The sequence below is a fragment of the Brachycentrus maculatus genome, unplaced genomic scaffold, assembly GCF_059751285.1.
Source record: "Brachycentrus maculatus isolate JH-2025_06_01 unplaced genomic scaffold, ASM5975128v1 h1tg000475l, whole genome shotgun sequence".
Taxonomy (NCBI): domain Eukaryota; kingdom Metazoa; phylum Arthropoda; class Insecta; order Trichoptera; family Brachycentridae; genus Brachycentrus; species Brachycentrus maculatus.
In genome coordinates this window covers 2,181,136-2,198,603 of record NW_028281222.1, presented here as the reverse complement: position 1 = coordinate 2,198,603, position 17,468 = coordinate 2,181,136, and the positions used below count along the sequence as shown (strand labels likewise).

Here is a 17,468-nt window from a genome sequence, read left to right as displayed (position 1 = left end):
TAATGGTTATCTCCGCTTTGCATTCCTTCCTTATTTCACTATTCGAACATCTATCATGCATCGTTTTGTCGCACATTCTTCTGAGAGATTGCATTTCGACTGCACTCAGTCTACTTTCATCCTTCTTTTGCCAACTCCATGTTTTACTTCCATACATTAGAGTTGGAACCAGGACTCCGTTGCGCACTGCCAGTTTAGCTTCCGCTGATAGGTTTTTATTTGCCATAACTGATATTATTAGAGGGTATTTCTTTTTCATCGACAATTTTAATGACTTCCTTTAATCTGACTCTATCGAATGCTTTAGTAAGACCTGCAAAGCAGAGGTAAGCTGTCTTATTGAACTCTCTTGCTTTTTTAACTGTTTGTCTAACAACAAATATGTTGATATTATTTATGTCCGAGTTCACTCGGTTTCTCACCGTCACATATTTAGCATATTCTTCTGGTGACGGTGAGCTTCTGTATTTCAGATGGTTTTTCTTCGGCGAGTTCCTTGACTTCATCAGTACACCATTTTATCAATAATGATTATCTCAGCACTGCATTCTTTCCTTCTTTCACCATTCGAGCATCTATCATACATATTTTTGCCTCACATACAAATAATGTAAATAAAAATAAAAATAATAGCACAACCTGGCTGAACGGTGGAATACGCGTGAATAGCCAATAAATAAAAAAAAGACATTCATAACAACAGCAATGGGGGCGCGAGATAGAGACAGGCATGAATTAGAAAGAGATAGAAAGGCATTCGCCGGAGCTAGCGATTGAGTTTGGCTTAGTCCCCAGAACCAAAGATCAAAGACGAATATCTATTTACTTATATTTCTTCTTTTTTTATGGCTGTTCACGCTTCTAGCCAATGCGAGTTATTTTTTATTTATATATTATTATTTTACACTTTTTACAATTTAAAAAAAGATAATTGTTTGAGTTTTTATTATTTACAAAAAAAAACTTCAATTTCATACTATTTCTGTGAGCCTAAGCGGCTCATTATTAGAAAGTGGTATCAAATTGTGGTAAAGTGGGTTCGAACCGAAAAACTTTGATTAAAAAATCCGAAACACTAACCACGGGACCACAACCCGATACGATTTGAATTCAAATGCAATTCGCCGCGCCGCACATAGGGGCAAGATGACTCGAAAACAACAAAAGCGCGGTCGTGCGAAACAGCTTTTGAAGATAGTTCTGAACGATGCAATCGCCGCAGAATTGAAAATCTAGGGAACTCCACTCTACTTTCACAACTAGGTTATGCAACGACAATGAATCTGAAAGCTTCTGGATAGCCAGTTGCATCCAAATTATTAGCAGAAATAAAAATTATTGCAAACAAGTTTGGGAGGTTAATAAGGTTGAGATGTTAGTGGAAAATGGAATGCTAATGCTGGAGAGGTCTGAAAGGAAGCCGTCATTAACTCTAGAACACTACCCTCAACTTTATAGGCATGAATACTACCGTGGGGTACCTGAGTACCCCGTAGATATTTATGAGTTAGAAATAAAACTATAAATTTATCAATTAATTTCTTGTATTTACTCAAATGTACTATTACTTAGGCCTACAAATAAAACAAATTGAAAGTTTGAAAAAAAAACAAAGAGAATGTTTGCAAAGACAGAGTGGTGTGGCGTTCTATACTCTCTGCCTGAAGCGGCGTGATGGTTAGTTAGTTAGTTATAAAAGATCTAAACGAACGAGTGAAGAAAGGACTGTAAAAGAAATTTATGAGGCGAATCTTGTTGGGAACATGAGCAGAGGACGACCGGGCAAAACTTGGCATGATCAAGTATTTAAAATAATTGAAAGTGGTCAATTCAGGAATCCGAATAATCGGCGGGTATGTATGAGGTCCGCCTCCATAGTGTAGCGGTTAGCGCTCTAGGCTACCATGCTGGAGGTCCCGGGTTTGATTCCCAAGAGGGTCGCAATAAATATTATTGATTTTTCAGTCAAATATATATTTAATATGACCCTGGACTGGTACCTGAAGCGAAAGGCTGATCACCTTTCCTTCGTGTATTTAACGATCAAGATAACACTGCTTCTATATAATGCAGTGCCCTATGCACCTTTGGGGTGCGGATAAGGGTTGGGAGGAGGATGTGTGAGGGGATGCGTAAAGAAGAATGTGTACAAAGACAAGAGTAGCGTGGTGTGGTGTTCTATTCTCTCTGCCTATCCCTGCGGAAGCGGCGTGATGGTCAGTTAGTTACTTTAGATTGCATTTCTGTAAAAAATTAAGGTCAATGTTGTAAGATCACAGAGAGCGGGATAGGATGATACTTTTCAAGGATCTCGGTCATTAATGAACAAAATAAAAACATATTTAAGAGCATAATATGTTTATTTTCAGGGGGGAGAGTATACATATATTAGTCACGATGAATAACTCCCAAGAAAATTGTGCAATAACACACGTTTCATGGTTATATCATCTATCTGCCTATACATATCTGCAAACACTAAAACAGTAATTACTGGCTACACATCCAAATAAAACAATGCCGAATCGTCCTCTGTAGTTTATATATTCTGATCCAGCGCTAGGAAATGAAACTGTCCAAAGCGCCAACACAATGGGGGAAATGGAACCCTTCTGCCGCGACAAGTCATTTGCCAATAGTTGTACGAGTCTGAAAAGGTAACAAAGTTACAGAATTAGTTTATATGTTTGAAAAATAATTGCGAGCATTACGACCCACTGAGCGATCTCCGATTATGAGGATATCAGACACCGGTATACACTGAGATGGTCTTATAAGGTATACAGTGGCAGGCTTCCCAGAGGGGCTGATATGAAGAGTTCCAACCTCATCATAAAACTGCTCGTGGAGCACAGATGGGGGCTGAAAATTTGTCAGCATCAAGAGTCCAGTCCGGTATTGCGATTGCAAGCTTCGGCGGGCTGGTCTTCTTACATCATATATCGAATATTATTTATTAATTATCATCCATACCTATTTCTTTGTGAACAAAACATGGCCAAGCATTGCACCCACTAGTAAATTGACATTTGTAACTGTATAAGTAAAACTGGAAAACCATTTCAAAATCTATACGCCACGTGCTGTAGTTATTTTTGAATGACATCTTTTGTGTTTGTTGAATCTTATTTTATATGCATATATTGCAATAAACAACATTATATGACAATAAATGTACTTGTAATTATGTTTGGCTTCTTTCTTACGAGTCCATGCTCGGATGATATGGCGCGATTAGTGTAACTCTTTATGAAAGGTGGGCTTCAAATAACATTTAATCGTTCACCTCTTGAGCGCTGGACACGCAGGGTATTTTCTTTAAAGGATATTTAAACTCGGCTTCTGCCATCCCGACAATGTTCCGAAATTTCCCAGGTGGCTCTGCCGACAGCTCAGAGTCGGTTGTCCGTACTTTACCTAAAATATAACATAAAAACGATAATAAAAACAGACTCGCTGTCAACGGACTGTCAGAATGACATTTCACACAAAGAAGATTGCACAGTTTTTCAGGCATGAAAAACAACAACAAAAACTTTTGATTACCTGCAATGCTGTTGATGGGGTCATTCGGGAGGTTATAGAATACATATTTCTTCTAATTAGCGCTTATTTGAGCAGCAGTCGAGACAAATTTCTTGCGTAATTTGTTTGACAGCTGTTTAGCAAACGGCGGAATGAGAGGAAACGCCTTACCAATAATGAAGTACTCACATTTCCAATACATAATAGTTATTTTCAACACGAGATCACCCGGCGTGTCATTTATCGTTTACAATGAATTATATAAATTAGTTTGTGCAATGAATTCATGACGGTCGCCCGGCCAGACTCGAACGAAGCTTATATACAAATATCATATACTAATGATGGCGCTGTAGGTATTCGATTTCGCGTCACATCGCCAGGTTGGCAGTGAAATCTTTCGTCTTTCCAAAATTCGTACTTGAACGTTACAAAACCAGAGAAAATGTAACAAAATCTACTATTTTCCTCGTCGTGAGTGACCAGCATCAGGAAATAAGTCCATAATTTGGGGAATCCTATGTTTTATCTTTACAGTTCGTCCAGTGTTGCTAGTATTGAAATTAATCCCCAGATTATTGGAATAAATCAAACTCAAAAAGTTGATAATTAAAATGACATTAACTTTAAATGAAAGAAATGTTAAAAAAATTTCCTGCCCAAACTATCCATAACACGTTAAGTTTTCGCCATGATTGCTAAAATAATAAAAATATTTTAATTTAATAAAATTATTACTTAATTTATTAAATAAATCAATTACAGCCAATTTCAAAAACACCAAGAGTTTGTCTACCTCGGACGCAAAATAACATGGGACGGTCGGTCTAAGAGCGAGGTCGACAGCCGTATACATAGGCTAGGCTTGCATATAATAAAAGATCGAAAATAATAGAGTCAAATAATATAAACCTAAAACTGAGAATACTCCTCATAAAGACTATGTATGGAGTGTCTCGATGTACGGCTGCGAGACATGGTGCCTATCCGAAAGGGATAAGCGGAGACTAGAGGCTTTTGAGATGTGGTCCTATAGAAGACTCTTAAGATTTCCTGGAGAGACCACATCACGAATGAGGAAGTTCTTCAAGGAATGGAAGGAGGAAGGTACCTGCTCAGGATAGGCGTGCAAGTTGGATCGGCCATGTAATACGTCAAGAAGGTCTCTTGCATGCCATAGTGGAGGGTATGACGGAGGGGACAAACTCTAGGGGACGCCCACGCCGAGAGCACCTGGAGGACCTGTTGGTGGACGTGCGCTGCTATGCACATTTCAAAAGAGCCGCACAAGACAGGGAAGAATGGAAGAGAAGAACAGAGGAAATTGCTGCAAACCAATCCCAGGATTGAAACCAGAGAGAGAGAGCCAATTTAATCACGTCAAAACGAAATAAATTTTTTATTGGGTATTTGCTATTGAACGTATAAAGCAAATTTAGGCTTACATCTAATTCTTACCTTACCTTTCATCAGAATGCGCTCGGCCGCGCTTAGGGCTCCACATGTCTTCACGATATTTTTTTTAGAATGTATATTGATTTTTTTGCGTTTTAGAATAAGTATATGTACTGGAAAAATGTTATTACATTTTTTTGAAACTCCTTTCAATATTTTTTTTTCTTTTTGAACCCATATATTTATTTTTTCAATACAAAAACGGTGTTTTAATAAAAATAAAAATCAATTACGCCAAACGTTACGGTTTACAGTTTAGAGATAATGAATTTACGATTTAACAAACACTGGGCCTTAAGCATAAAAAAAAATTAAAATTGAAGAGCGTAATTTTTTTCGAAAATATTCAATGAATGTCTAAATTGAATATATACTTTCATTAATTGATTCGGCAGTCACTTTGTGGAAAAATTTATCCATTTTTAATTTAAGTTTTACTTAGTAAATACCACTATTTCTTAAAATCTTCTGTAACACGTTTTTCGATGCATTCCCCATCATTTTCATACGGTGTTTGAAAATGATGCGGAATGCATAGAAACACGTGTCACGGTGGATTTTAAGAAAATAGTGGTATTTACTAAGTAAAACTTGGATTAAAAAATAAATTTATACTTTTTTTGACAAAGCACCCACAAACAACTGGTGTTTTCATTTGTATTATTATATTATAAATTAACACTTTTTAATGACGTCTAATGACGTTAATTTTATAATCGAATTATTGAATAAAATTAACTCTTTCTGTGCATCGAACGCGGGGTCGTCTGTAATCAATAAAATTAAGAAAGGAACGTTGAGATGATTTGGGTATGTGGAACGACAAGTGCGGAAAGAACGGTAAACCAAAATTATAAAGCAAATGAAGTCTAAAATAGAAGCCGGGGAAGACCGAGGAAAACTTGGCACGATCAAGTACTTTAAATGCTCGGGCGCGAATAAGTCACGAGTCAGAATCGTCGTCGTGTAGAAATGCATATGAGATGTTAAGAAAAAGAAAATAATGCTTGGAAAGACAGATTGGTGTGGCGTTCTATCCTCTCTGCCAACCCCGTGTTATTTAGTTAATCCAGCGTGCGTCGACTACGCGTGATGATCACCCGAAGATAATATTATTTTTTTAATTCATTTTTTCCACTGAGATTAAAATAAAAATGGGGAAAATTTAATTATATACTAGTAGCAATACTTGTGCGGTTCTAGTGCATATATATATATATATACCATATTCTTTATTCGCTGTAGTGCCTGTATTCAATCGGTATTTGTGGATTAGTGCTGCCTTCGGCTCATCTGCTTGCATTTTTGCTGAAATATCCCAGGTAAGAAAGTATAATAAATAAATTTAAATGCATTGCATTTTAGAATTCTACAATAGATTTAGCTATTTCCTCATATTATTTTATTTAACTAACTAACTAACCATCACGCCGCTTCTTCGCAGGGGTGGGCAGAGAGAATAGAATGCAGAATTAATTATTTCATTATATATATATATATATATATATATATATATATATATATATATATATATATATATATATATATATATATATTTATATATATATATATATATGTATATGTCCGCCTCCATAGTGTAGTGGTTAGCGTGCTAGGCTAACTAGGCCAAATTAAATATTAGTAATTTTTCAGTATAATGTAAATTTAATATGACCCTGGATTGGTACCTGAAGGCTGATCACCTGTGTCGGGATGTGGTCCCGTGGTTAGTGTCGCGGACTCTTAAGTCAGAATTTCTCGGTTCGAACCCACTCTACCACAATCAAAAAACCTATTTCTAATAATGAGCCTCTCAGGCTCACAGAAATAGTACGAAATTGAAATAATTGTGTAAATTATAAAAACACAAATATTTCTCTTTTTTTTTTTAAATTTTTCCTTCATGTATTTGACAATCAATATAACAATGCTTCTATACGATGCAGTGCTCTATGCATTATCGGGTGCGGATAAGGGTTATAGAAATATATATATTTATATATATATATATATATATATATATATATATATATATATATATATATATATATATATATATATATATATATATATATATATATATATTTGTTTGTTTATAATTGGACTTTACACAAGGATAATAAAGTATTTGATTTTTTAGGGAATTATATTGATATGGCCGAGGTACAACGACCGCCCCAATGGAGAAGGGGAACTGTAGGAGATGCAGACACACGGGAATATATTGTAAACCCTGAAGTAATTGGGTTTTACAGCATTGAACCCAGTGGAAACTTCAAAAAGAATATTTCTCAACTGAAATACATCAGAAAAGTGCAACAATGTGACCTCCCCTTCGATCTTAACGACAACATTCCGTCAACTTATCCTCTTAAAGATTCGTCATTTTTGCAATATGTAAAGGAGAATAAGAATATTGTAGATGTAGGCCAAAAAAAAATCTCGGAAGCGCCGTTTGTCTGTTGCAAGGGGGATCTGGTGGATTTGTGTATTTCAAAAAATTTGCTGATTTCTGCTTGTTTTTATAAAAATGCAATCTACCTGCATGTCTCGGTAGATTCGGCCCCACTTAGTCCAGTTAACCTAGCAAGATCAGAGTTGTTCGGAGCGTGGGGATTGAAATTCCAACAATTTTTACAAACAGGTATTTGTTTTATTCTTGGGGCTCTCGGGGTGAATTCTACGTCTTATTTCTTGAAGAATTCTACGACGGAGACCTTGGGAGAATAAAAGAGGTGTCGGAAGACCCCAAAAGAGATGGTCTGACGACATTTTCGCTGTGGGGGGTAAAATCTGGCTGCAAGCAGCAACCAAACAGAGGAAATGGAAAGAAGGGGATATATTATTTATGTGTATATACAATGGAACTTCTCATAACGAGTAGTTTGCATAACGAGCGACAAAAAAAGTCTAAAAGTTGCTCCCTTAAAGGGTGGAGACTGACCGGAGAATTTCGTCGTAACATAACATCGTAACATCGCTCGCGGCGAGCATCCGAAACTATGGATGGAGCGCTCGGCTCGCTGTACTGACTGCCTGAATGCTCGCTCTGAATGCTGCTCCGGTCAGTCTTCGCCCTAGCCAGCTAAATTTCGCATGAGTTACAGAGAAAGGGCAAGTTCCTTTTTCACGACATTAACTTGTGAGCCGGGACTTTTGATCCAGTCAAAACAACTTTAAGTTTTTAAACTTTCAACCAGTAAGATTTCGGAACTAATTATAAGAGGTTTCACTGTATTTTACCATGCCAAACTTTGGAAAAGTTCTGTTGTACTTTAAAGTAATTTATATTTTTAGATGAACCTGATGGAGAGCCGGATATAGAAAAGTTACCACTCGGAATAGAAAGATTCACGTGCGTTTTCAGATCTCAACTGGGTGACCATAAAGTAGTTTATGCAGCGAATCTAGATGGAGTTAAGAGTAGCAGCGTAATAAACCGTAAGAGTGCGTGTATCGCGGATGTACTCGGTGGAGCAGATTTTGTGGATATTCATACAGCTACAAACGAGAAGGATCAAAGGAATCAAAACAACTTCAGGTCTGCAAAATAATTTATAATAGTTAAAGCATTATTTTCTCAAATATATATATGAGTATATTACAGGGGTCAGGTATCGATAATAATAACTCGTAATTAGGTGCAATCGGTGTATTCAACAGGGTGCCATGACAATAACAAGTGTGTGCAGTCTCCCCTGCATCAATCTTATAAGGGAATAATGTAAACATTCCCCGCGTACACTCCGCCCTGTACCTAGAGGGCGCTTGGTGTCTTAGTTCAAATTGCTAGAATTATTGCGCCGTAACAAGTACTTTCAGTGCCTACCGGCCAATGACACATTATAAAATATCAGAATGTGTGTATTGAATGAAATGAGAGCGTGCCCACAAATAAACTGTAAATTTACAACATTTTGAGTGTGTCCAAATACTTGTTCACAAACCTGGATTATCTCCTCTATTTTTTACATTTAAGATGATTCTATGACTTCTCATCATAGATGAAGAAGAATATGGAAATCTGGACATTTACAGGGCTTACGACCGTCGTTGGCTTGTTTAAGTGATACAAATGAAAAGAGTCTCTGCTTAATAAAAGTTTTCCCTGTTCCAACAAAGATGGCTGTCGTAAACTCACGACAGCCATTTATGTGTAATGTGATCACTTAACCAAGCCTATGATGGTCGTAAGCCCTGTAAATGCCCAGACTTCCATATTTTCTTGTGTCTATGTACAGATATCAAAAATGATATTGTTTGAATATAGGCAGACAGTCTTTGCTGTGGCTCAGGTAATTTTTTTTATTAAAATTACAACTGTTATCGGGCAGATTTGGACATCCACAAAAATGCATTGTTTTTGAAAGAAAAGTACTAGTAAGAATTTTCAATATTTTTTTTTAAGGTTCTCAATCTGTGTTCTATATATTCATATGGTGTTATGTTCTGGTTAATAATATCCTTCTAGTGGCATCTGTGGGCAAAATCTCGTATTGCTCTGACCGATCTTTTTTACATTCATGTTACGTTTCTTAAAAGAAATCTTAAGAGTCATCAGTGTTTTATTTTATTAGGCTGTTAAGTGTGCATTCGCCACTAGAAATTATCTGCATAAATAATCAAACCTTTACATCTGATTAACCAATGGAAACAAATGCTTTTTTTCAATTTTGCAATTCACAATATGTATATTATAATTATAAAGTACAAAAAATATCAAATATTAATACAAAAAAAGATCCCACAAAGGCATTGCCTGCGTGTGGGTATACATTATATTTTAGGTTATAATAAAGGGCACTGACAAGAATATAATAGATATTATCAAAAATAAAATTAGATTAAAAGTGCTTATATAAACTACAAATATTTGTTTTGAATATTGAAAGCATTAACTTTGTGGATCATCTTGATATATTATTTCGAGAAATAAAAATACTTTGTATTCTGATCCACTCACATTTTTATTTAACCAACTAGTTTCGGCAACAACCTGTTGCCCTCTTCAGGGTTACATTTATTACTAAATATATATATATATATATATATAAAAATATATATATATTTATTTATTTATTTACTTCCTTGCTCTCACCCCTCCTTAAAACACCATTACCCCCACCCCTACCCTTTTGAAACCCAACAACTTGTTCACTGTTTATTTTTATATATATATTTAGTAATAAATGGAACCCTGAAGAGGGCAACAGGTTGTTGCCGAAACTAGTTGGTTAAATAAAAATGTGAGTGGATCAGAATACAAAGTATTTTTATTTCTCGAAATAATATACAAATATTTGATTCAACAGAAAACAAAAAAATCGAAAAGATGAAAATTAAAAAAGTTAGCAAATATGTACTTATGGGTTATACGTTTAAAAGAAGAAGGTACTTCTAGCCGTTTTTTTTTTAAATAAAAGCATAAGCAAAATTTTAATTCGAAACAAACTTAGGTAATTAATGTTTAACATAATATAGTCTTTGTGGAATGAATTAAATAGTTTTGGAGCTCTGAAAAATGAGTGTCTGCGCGAGTCTGGATTTTCAAAAAGGGATTTTTAGTAAATTATTCATTCTTTGGCTAGATCTATTAATATTTTAAGGAAATAAATTTGGCGCACGAAAACATATTTTAGATACTGTTGGCAATAGATTTCTCGTAGCTCCAAAAGTTCAGCTTCCTGAAATAATTGGTTGGCTGGAAAAGTTAATTTTTTTTAACCTTTTCTCCAATGATTTTAATAAGTTTTTGAACTGTTAATTTACAGGAAGTACAAGACGAAAAAATTTTGGGTCCAGGCAAAATTCGGAGGAGCAAAAAACATAGTTCTCGGGTATCGTAATGACAAAGGGCTTCTGGAGAAAGTGACAGAGATGTCTACTGAAAATTTGTTGGTCCTGTCTGGAGTAAGATACCAATCCGTATACTCGAGTCCGTCCACCTTCAAAGTGTAACAGTTGGCGCGTTTGGCTATCGTGCTGGAGGCTCATGGGTTCAATTCCCAGATCTTTCATTCTAGTATTTATTAAATATTACCCTGGAATTGTTGATCGATTAAGATAAAGCTGTCAATCTGAGAAAATCATTAACAGGAGTCCAAACAGCATCGATGAGCATATTACGCCAACATTGAAGCTGAAATACCACTCAAATCATGCTACTGGAACATATCTGTCTAGTCTTCCATCTCGATGTTATGTCGCCTGAGATCTGGGCACTGCTCACTGCCGTGCATCTCTATAAGATAAAGTGTGTTACATCACCATATTGCGAATGTGGACAAGATACAGTAAGTCCTCTACTTACGTGATTTCGACATATGTGAATTTGTACTTACATGATTTTTATAACTCCTAAAATAAAAAATAAAAATTGATTATCGAAGTAATAATAAAAGAAGACATGCCATAATAATGGAGACGAAAGTCAACATTATAAAAAATATGGCAAAGGCAAAAAGATGGCTGACATCGCACATGCTCATAAAACGATTAGAACAATTATTAAATATGTAGAATGCTCGAAAAATGGATTATGTAAGAAAAATTACTATCAATGAAATCTACAATAAAAACTAAAAATAATGTTTTATTAAATATATGTATGTAGATCTATTCTGTTTTCACATATCGCTAACTCCTTTCAAGAACGTCATAAATCAAAAATCGTCAATTTTCAGTTGTGTATGTTATCGGAATGCCCAGAAAATGTACTACATATATCCCAGCAAAAGAGGCATATTTTTAACTTAACATTTACGCGCTACAGGGCAGAAAGTGTTGTTTTTACATTTTGAAGAAAAGGTATTATTTAATTATTTTTTAAATATACTAAATATTTTTCAAATGGAGAAAAAACCATCAGGTTTTACCTAAAAAGATCTGTTGCACAGTAAAAAGTTCAATAAGTGGCTTGATATTTATTTTTAAGACATGTGTTATATTTTTAAACTTTAAAAACATTCTCCTAAAAAATCAAGTTTTTTGATTTATGACGTTCTTGAAAGGAGTGGAGAACGTTTTTAAAGTTTAAACATATAATATAATGTATTAAAAATAAATATCAAGCCACTTATTGAACTTTTTACTGTGCAACAGATCTTTTCAGATAAAACCCGAAGGTTTTTTCTCCATTTAAAAAATATTTAGTATTTTTTTAAAAATAATTAAACAAAACATTTTCTTCAAAATGCAAAACAACACTTTCTGCCCTGTAGCGGGTAAATATTAAGTTAAAAATATGCCTCTTTTGCTGGGATTTAGTACATTTTCTGAGCATTCCAAAAACACGCACAACTGAAAATTGACGATTTTTGATTTACGACGTTCTTGAAAGGAGTGCGCGATATGTACTATATCATTTGAAATTAGCGCATATTATTACATACCATATTTCAACAACAACAAAAACTTGACTTACGCGATTTTTCGACTTACACGAAAACCTTTGAAAGGAATTAATCACGTAGGTAAAGGATTTACTGTATAGTGTATAGGGGATGCAAACCATACATTCTTTCAGTGTCCGCTCACAATAGAGAAGAACTTTCTACATAGTCACAATAGTTTTTAAGAAGTAGTGATATTTACCAAGTAAAACTTGAATTTAAAATTTGCTGAAATAATTATTATTTTACAGAATAGCTGGGATTCTAAGGTGCCCTTGAGAACTTGTCACACGACCCTAACCAAAATAAAGAAAAGCATAATTAGCAGTGTCACAGCCAAAGCGGCGCACAAGTCCCTCGATATAAAGGATATTAAAATTCAGGCATTCTTCAAACAGACTGGCAATTCTGTTGTCCAAGTTCCACCAGAAAAGGCTGTCGGTTTCCCAGAAATATTTGGGGAAATATCATTGTAAAATAAGCACACATTAAAATAATCATGTAATATATATGTACATATATTTGTGCAAAAAAAAGGCAGCGATTAACCTTCTGGGAGTGCAAAAATTTATGTCGGACTTTCTCTGGGGAGTGGGTTCTTTTTACATGAAAAAATTTTTTTTTCCTTCATTTAATCGATGTATTATCAAGATAGAAATTATGTTAAAACATATATTTTTTTTAAATCACCTTCTCGAAATATTTTTCAATTATGACAAAATTACACCTTCAAGGAAAATTCGCACTGACGTTCATTTACGTCCATACTCCCGGACTGGTTAAAAAAATGTTTCTGCTTTATAATTATCAGTAATACTTTTATTTTTGTTGACAATTTTAATAAAAAGAAATAAATATCTACTTTACTTTATGTCTTCTTTTCTTTCTGTGCCACTTCTAACGAAGATCGGCAATTATCAAGGCTATCTTCACTTTTGATGCTGCAGCTCGGAACAGAGATTTGGTGCTTCTGCCAAACCATTGGCGTAGGTTTTTCAACCATGATGTCCTTCGGCGTCCTTGAGTTCTTCGCCCCTCAATCTTTCCTTGTATGATTAGGTGGAGAAGAGGATATTTTTCATTTGTCATGACGTGTCCGAAGTACATCAGCGCACTCTGCTTGATGGTTGGTAGGAGTTCCTTATTGGTATGAGTTCCTTATTGGTATTCATCCGTCGGAGGACCTCTAGGTTGGTGACCACATCACGCCATGAAACTCGCAGGATCTTGCGAGACCCATTTCAAACGCCTCTATTCGGTTTTCCAGTGCCTGTGGGAGTGTCCATCCCTCCTTAACCTTTCCTGTACTGATCATACAAAAATTACACATGATCCGAAGCGGGGTACCAAAAGACTTCAGTTCATATTTGTATTGAAATCGTAGTACGGAGCTCGTAATTCCGAGTCACAGATTCCACGTCCTTTCCGTGCGCAGCCGAGCGCCGACTAAGCGGGATGGCGCAAATCGGAGTAATCTAATTGTCTCGCTCTCTCCTTAAACCACATTAATTAGAGTGAAAGAAATAACAAGTCGCTAGCAGACAAAAGTGAAAGTGACAGACTTCCACGTATTGCCCTCCAAGGCAACCCTGAAGGACGCAGACCCCCGAAAAGATGGAAAGACAGCTGGGAGTCAACATACCAAGAGCGACATGCGGAGGCACAAACAGATCCCTAGGATCTACAAAAAGAAGAAGAATATCTTTATTTGATTAGAGACCAGGTCCAATGCTTATGGCCATTCTATGTAACATTTACTCGTACTATATCTAGTCCAAGTAAAATAAAAGCAAATCATCATTTCTAAATGGAACGTTAAATTGCCACAAGCACTAAATTTGGATTAGAGTCCAGGGTACATTGTCCCCGTCGTAAGTGGATCGAAAAAGCCCAAACTAGAGAGGTAAAAAATTAGATGAGTCTGACGAAGATAAAAAAAGTGGTAGCCAAATAAAACAAAGTTCGTCCATTTTATTCTTTATTATTATCCATTTATCAATATTAGAAAAACAAAACATATTTACAAGAAATAAGGATGAAATAAAATTCCATAAAAACTAAAATAGCCAAAACAATTTGCGTAAAATACAAAATACCTGCAGTAAGATAGCCATTATTAATTTACACATTCTCGAAAATAACATCAAAATGATTTTGTACATTTTTTTCTCAACATTTTCACAGTTCACAAAAAATGCAGTAAAATAATATGTGTTTGGAAAGTTATTTAGCGTTTTCAGTTTTTGTCCAATTAAAATAAAACCTTTAATTATACACAAAGCATTGAAAATAGTTAAATTAATGGACAAAGTTTTACGTATGTAAAGAGAACAATATCAAATACAATTTGATCATTTAAATCGATCAAAGTGACTGTGTTTATAGTTTAACAATGCGATACGGTACAAGATAAAATAATGTGTACTGGTATCACAATTTCAAACAACCAAATTAAAATAATTTAAATTTAGTGAACTATCATAAGCAGAGTTATTGCAAACAATACGTTATCTCGAGTAATGTTAAGTTTACAGTAGCTAGTACCACTCAAAATATTTACCAATTATTATACTAAAATACATGTCAATATTTTCACATCAGCAATTTCGTTTTACGTGTAGATTTGTACTTATTTCATCAAGGACATGAAAAGGATAGAAGTATTTATGTGTTCTGGCGCAAAGAATCAACGACTCGGAATGATATGATCAACTCGCCACCTCGGCGCAGGTCTGTCCAAAGTCAATTTAGTTTTTATTTGTGTATCGCCTTCTCTGTGCCGCTAATTTCCGTGTGCACTTTCTAACTTGATTAGCTATAACATTTAAATCTAAATATTACAAAATAAAATACTACCATTGAGAAAAATTACAACAGAGTTTAACCACCCTACCTCTGAGTTATTATTCAAAAAGCAGGTACCGTAGAACGGGGCTACTTGAACTTTCATGTGTTACTTGAGCCCAGTACAAAAAAGATATAAATCTGTATTTGGTCTACAATAATGAACGACATGATTCATTGTTTCCCTGACAGGTGACACTTATTGTAACGATACTTCGATCTAAATATTCTTTTTGTACTGGGCTCAAGTAATACATCAAAGTTCAAGTAGTCCCGTTCTACGGTACTCATTTACACCAAATAATTTATAGATAAACAATAGATCCATTTGTGACCCTTTTTATTATATATTTTGATAAAAAAATATATCGTATTGAATATTTCCACGAATATATTTTGTATCAAATGTAATATATGAATAAAAATTATCTCGACATATTCTGTATATGAATTAGCCAGCAATATTGACCTCGAAATACTAACAGTGCCATATGATGTGTTCGTATGCATAGGGCGAGTAGGAACAATTTGACGCATGACATACGTTTTTGTGCTTGCTAGTATAATGTACGGGATACGGCTTTTCTACATTCGAGGTATAATATAACGGGCGTATCACATATGTAATATAACGTATGGGTAAGGCGGTTAATTGGCTTCCTTACATGCGTTAGGATAGTATTGCTTTAGGTTCTTTCCGGTAATGCTCATACTGATATGATATTTGCAAGATTTTTGATTTCACAGCGGAATGAGATTTAGTTGTATTTAAAAAATTGCAAATCTCGATTATTTGATTTATATTCTCTCGTAATATCTACATAATTTGATTTTTCACTTCACAAAATTTGCTCGTCAGAATGCGGCAAAAGTCGGAGACACGTTGCGTCATTGAGGATGTGTGCAGTTTTGGCGCCAATGCCGTTAGGACGCGTCGCGAGTGTTGCGGTGCCGACTCTTGCGGTGAGACAAATAATGACACCTTAGAGACATATAATACACGATTTAAAATTGGGCAATACAAAAAAAAAATTAAAATTTACACAGAAATATTTGTAAAGAATATTTTGAGTATGTCCAAATGTTTGCGAGTACACAAATACTGGATTTGAACCTCAGGATTTGTTACACTCTATAGATATTTGGACAGAGATGAAAATGTGTTTTGGGAATGGAATAAGAAATGGACGACCAGAATCAGCCGTTCCCGGGAGAGCGGGTGATATTTACAATATCTTCAAACTGTCGTAGGTTTTGGTCTAGAATTGTGCGAAGGCCGATTTCGCAACATTTAGTCAGCTTACCCTAGTAATAACAAAAAATTATATAATTGCTTAAAAATAGACTATCCCGTCCGCGTAACGTCACCTTGGAATTTGATTATTAACTCAATCGCCGTGCGATAACTTAGTTTGCCAGCGGGCGATGATACGCGCGATGGTGTGACCGAATGAGCTAACCTAAGTCGGCGTCAGATGTGCGGAGATCGTCTTCGGTATGAAAATACCTGTAAAATTGTCGCGAGAACTCTTCACTCGCAGGTAACAAAATATTTTGATTTGAAATATTGTTATAGTCAGGTGTGCAGACATCTGGCGCACTCTTTAAACACTCCTATTGGAGAATCCGCAGATAAAATGACGCGATTCTATCGCGAGGGTCAACAATGTCGAGGGAGTATCACTTGCGCATTGTTCCGCATGCGGTATGCACGTAGTAATCACACCGCAACGCGCCAACGCTCCATGCCGTACGCCTTCGGATATTGGGGACTCTCGGAGGAGGTGTTTACTTCTTGTCAGCGGCTTGAGAGGCCCCCGAGTTGCCCATGGGGCCCAGTGCTGTCGCGTAACCCTGGGGGGGGGGGAAAGGAATTCATTAGCAACTTGCAGAGCTTATACCAGCTCGCCATACTACATTCGTTTCGATATTATTTCAGATAAATTGATATACGGAAAAATTTTGTGAATTCAAAATTGAAGGGAACCAAATGTTGAGCAACGAATTGAAAAAAAACCATCTTTCCATATCACTCACTCCTTTCATGTTTTTCGAAAACATGCGCACAGTTGTGCATGTTTTCGGAATGCCCAGAAAATGTACTATATCCCAGCAAAAGCGGCATATTTTTAACTTAATATTTACCCGCTACAGGGCAGCAAGTGTTGTTTTTGCATTTTGAAGAAATGGTATTGTTTAATTATTTTTTTAAATATATTAAATATTTTTCAAATGGAGAAAAAACCTTCAGGT

General features: G+C 35.5%; 2 protein-coding genes across 2 annotated transcripts in view; one reads left to right on the top strand and one right to left on the bottom strand.

Annotated features, from left to right (window-relative positions):
- The first annotated feature begins 6,209 nt into the window (after positions 1-6,209).
- Positions 6,210-13,097, top strand: LOC148302147 (decapping and exoribonuclease protein Rai1-like). Its single transcript, XM_088272017.1, has 5 exons — positions 6,210-6,302; positions 7,121-7,624; positions 8,278-8,521; positions 10,752-10,890; positions 12,623-13,097. The coding sequence occupies exons 2-5, from the start codon at positions 7,135-7,137 to the stop codon at positions 12,845-12,847; spliced, it is 1,098 nt and encodes a 365-aa protein (XP_088128143.1). The 5' UTR covers positions 6,210-6,302; positions 7,121-7,134; the 3' UTR covers positions 12,848-13,097.
- Positions 13,098-14,336: 1,239 nt separating this feature from the next.
- Positions 14,337-17,468, bottom strand: part of LOC148302146 (uncharacterized) — a 42,987-nt gene continuing 39,855 nt past the window's right edge. The window contains exon 24 of the mRNA XM_088272144.1: positions 14,337-17,069. Coding sequence (XP_088128270.1) covers positions 17,004-17,069 — 66 coding nt within the window. The 3' untranslated portion in view covers positions 14,337-17,003. The remainder of the gene's footprint in view (positions 17,070-17,468) is intronic.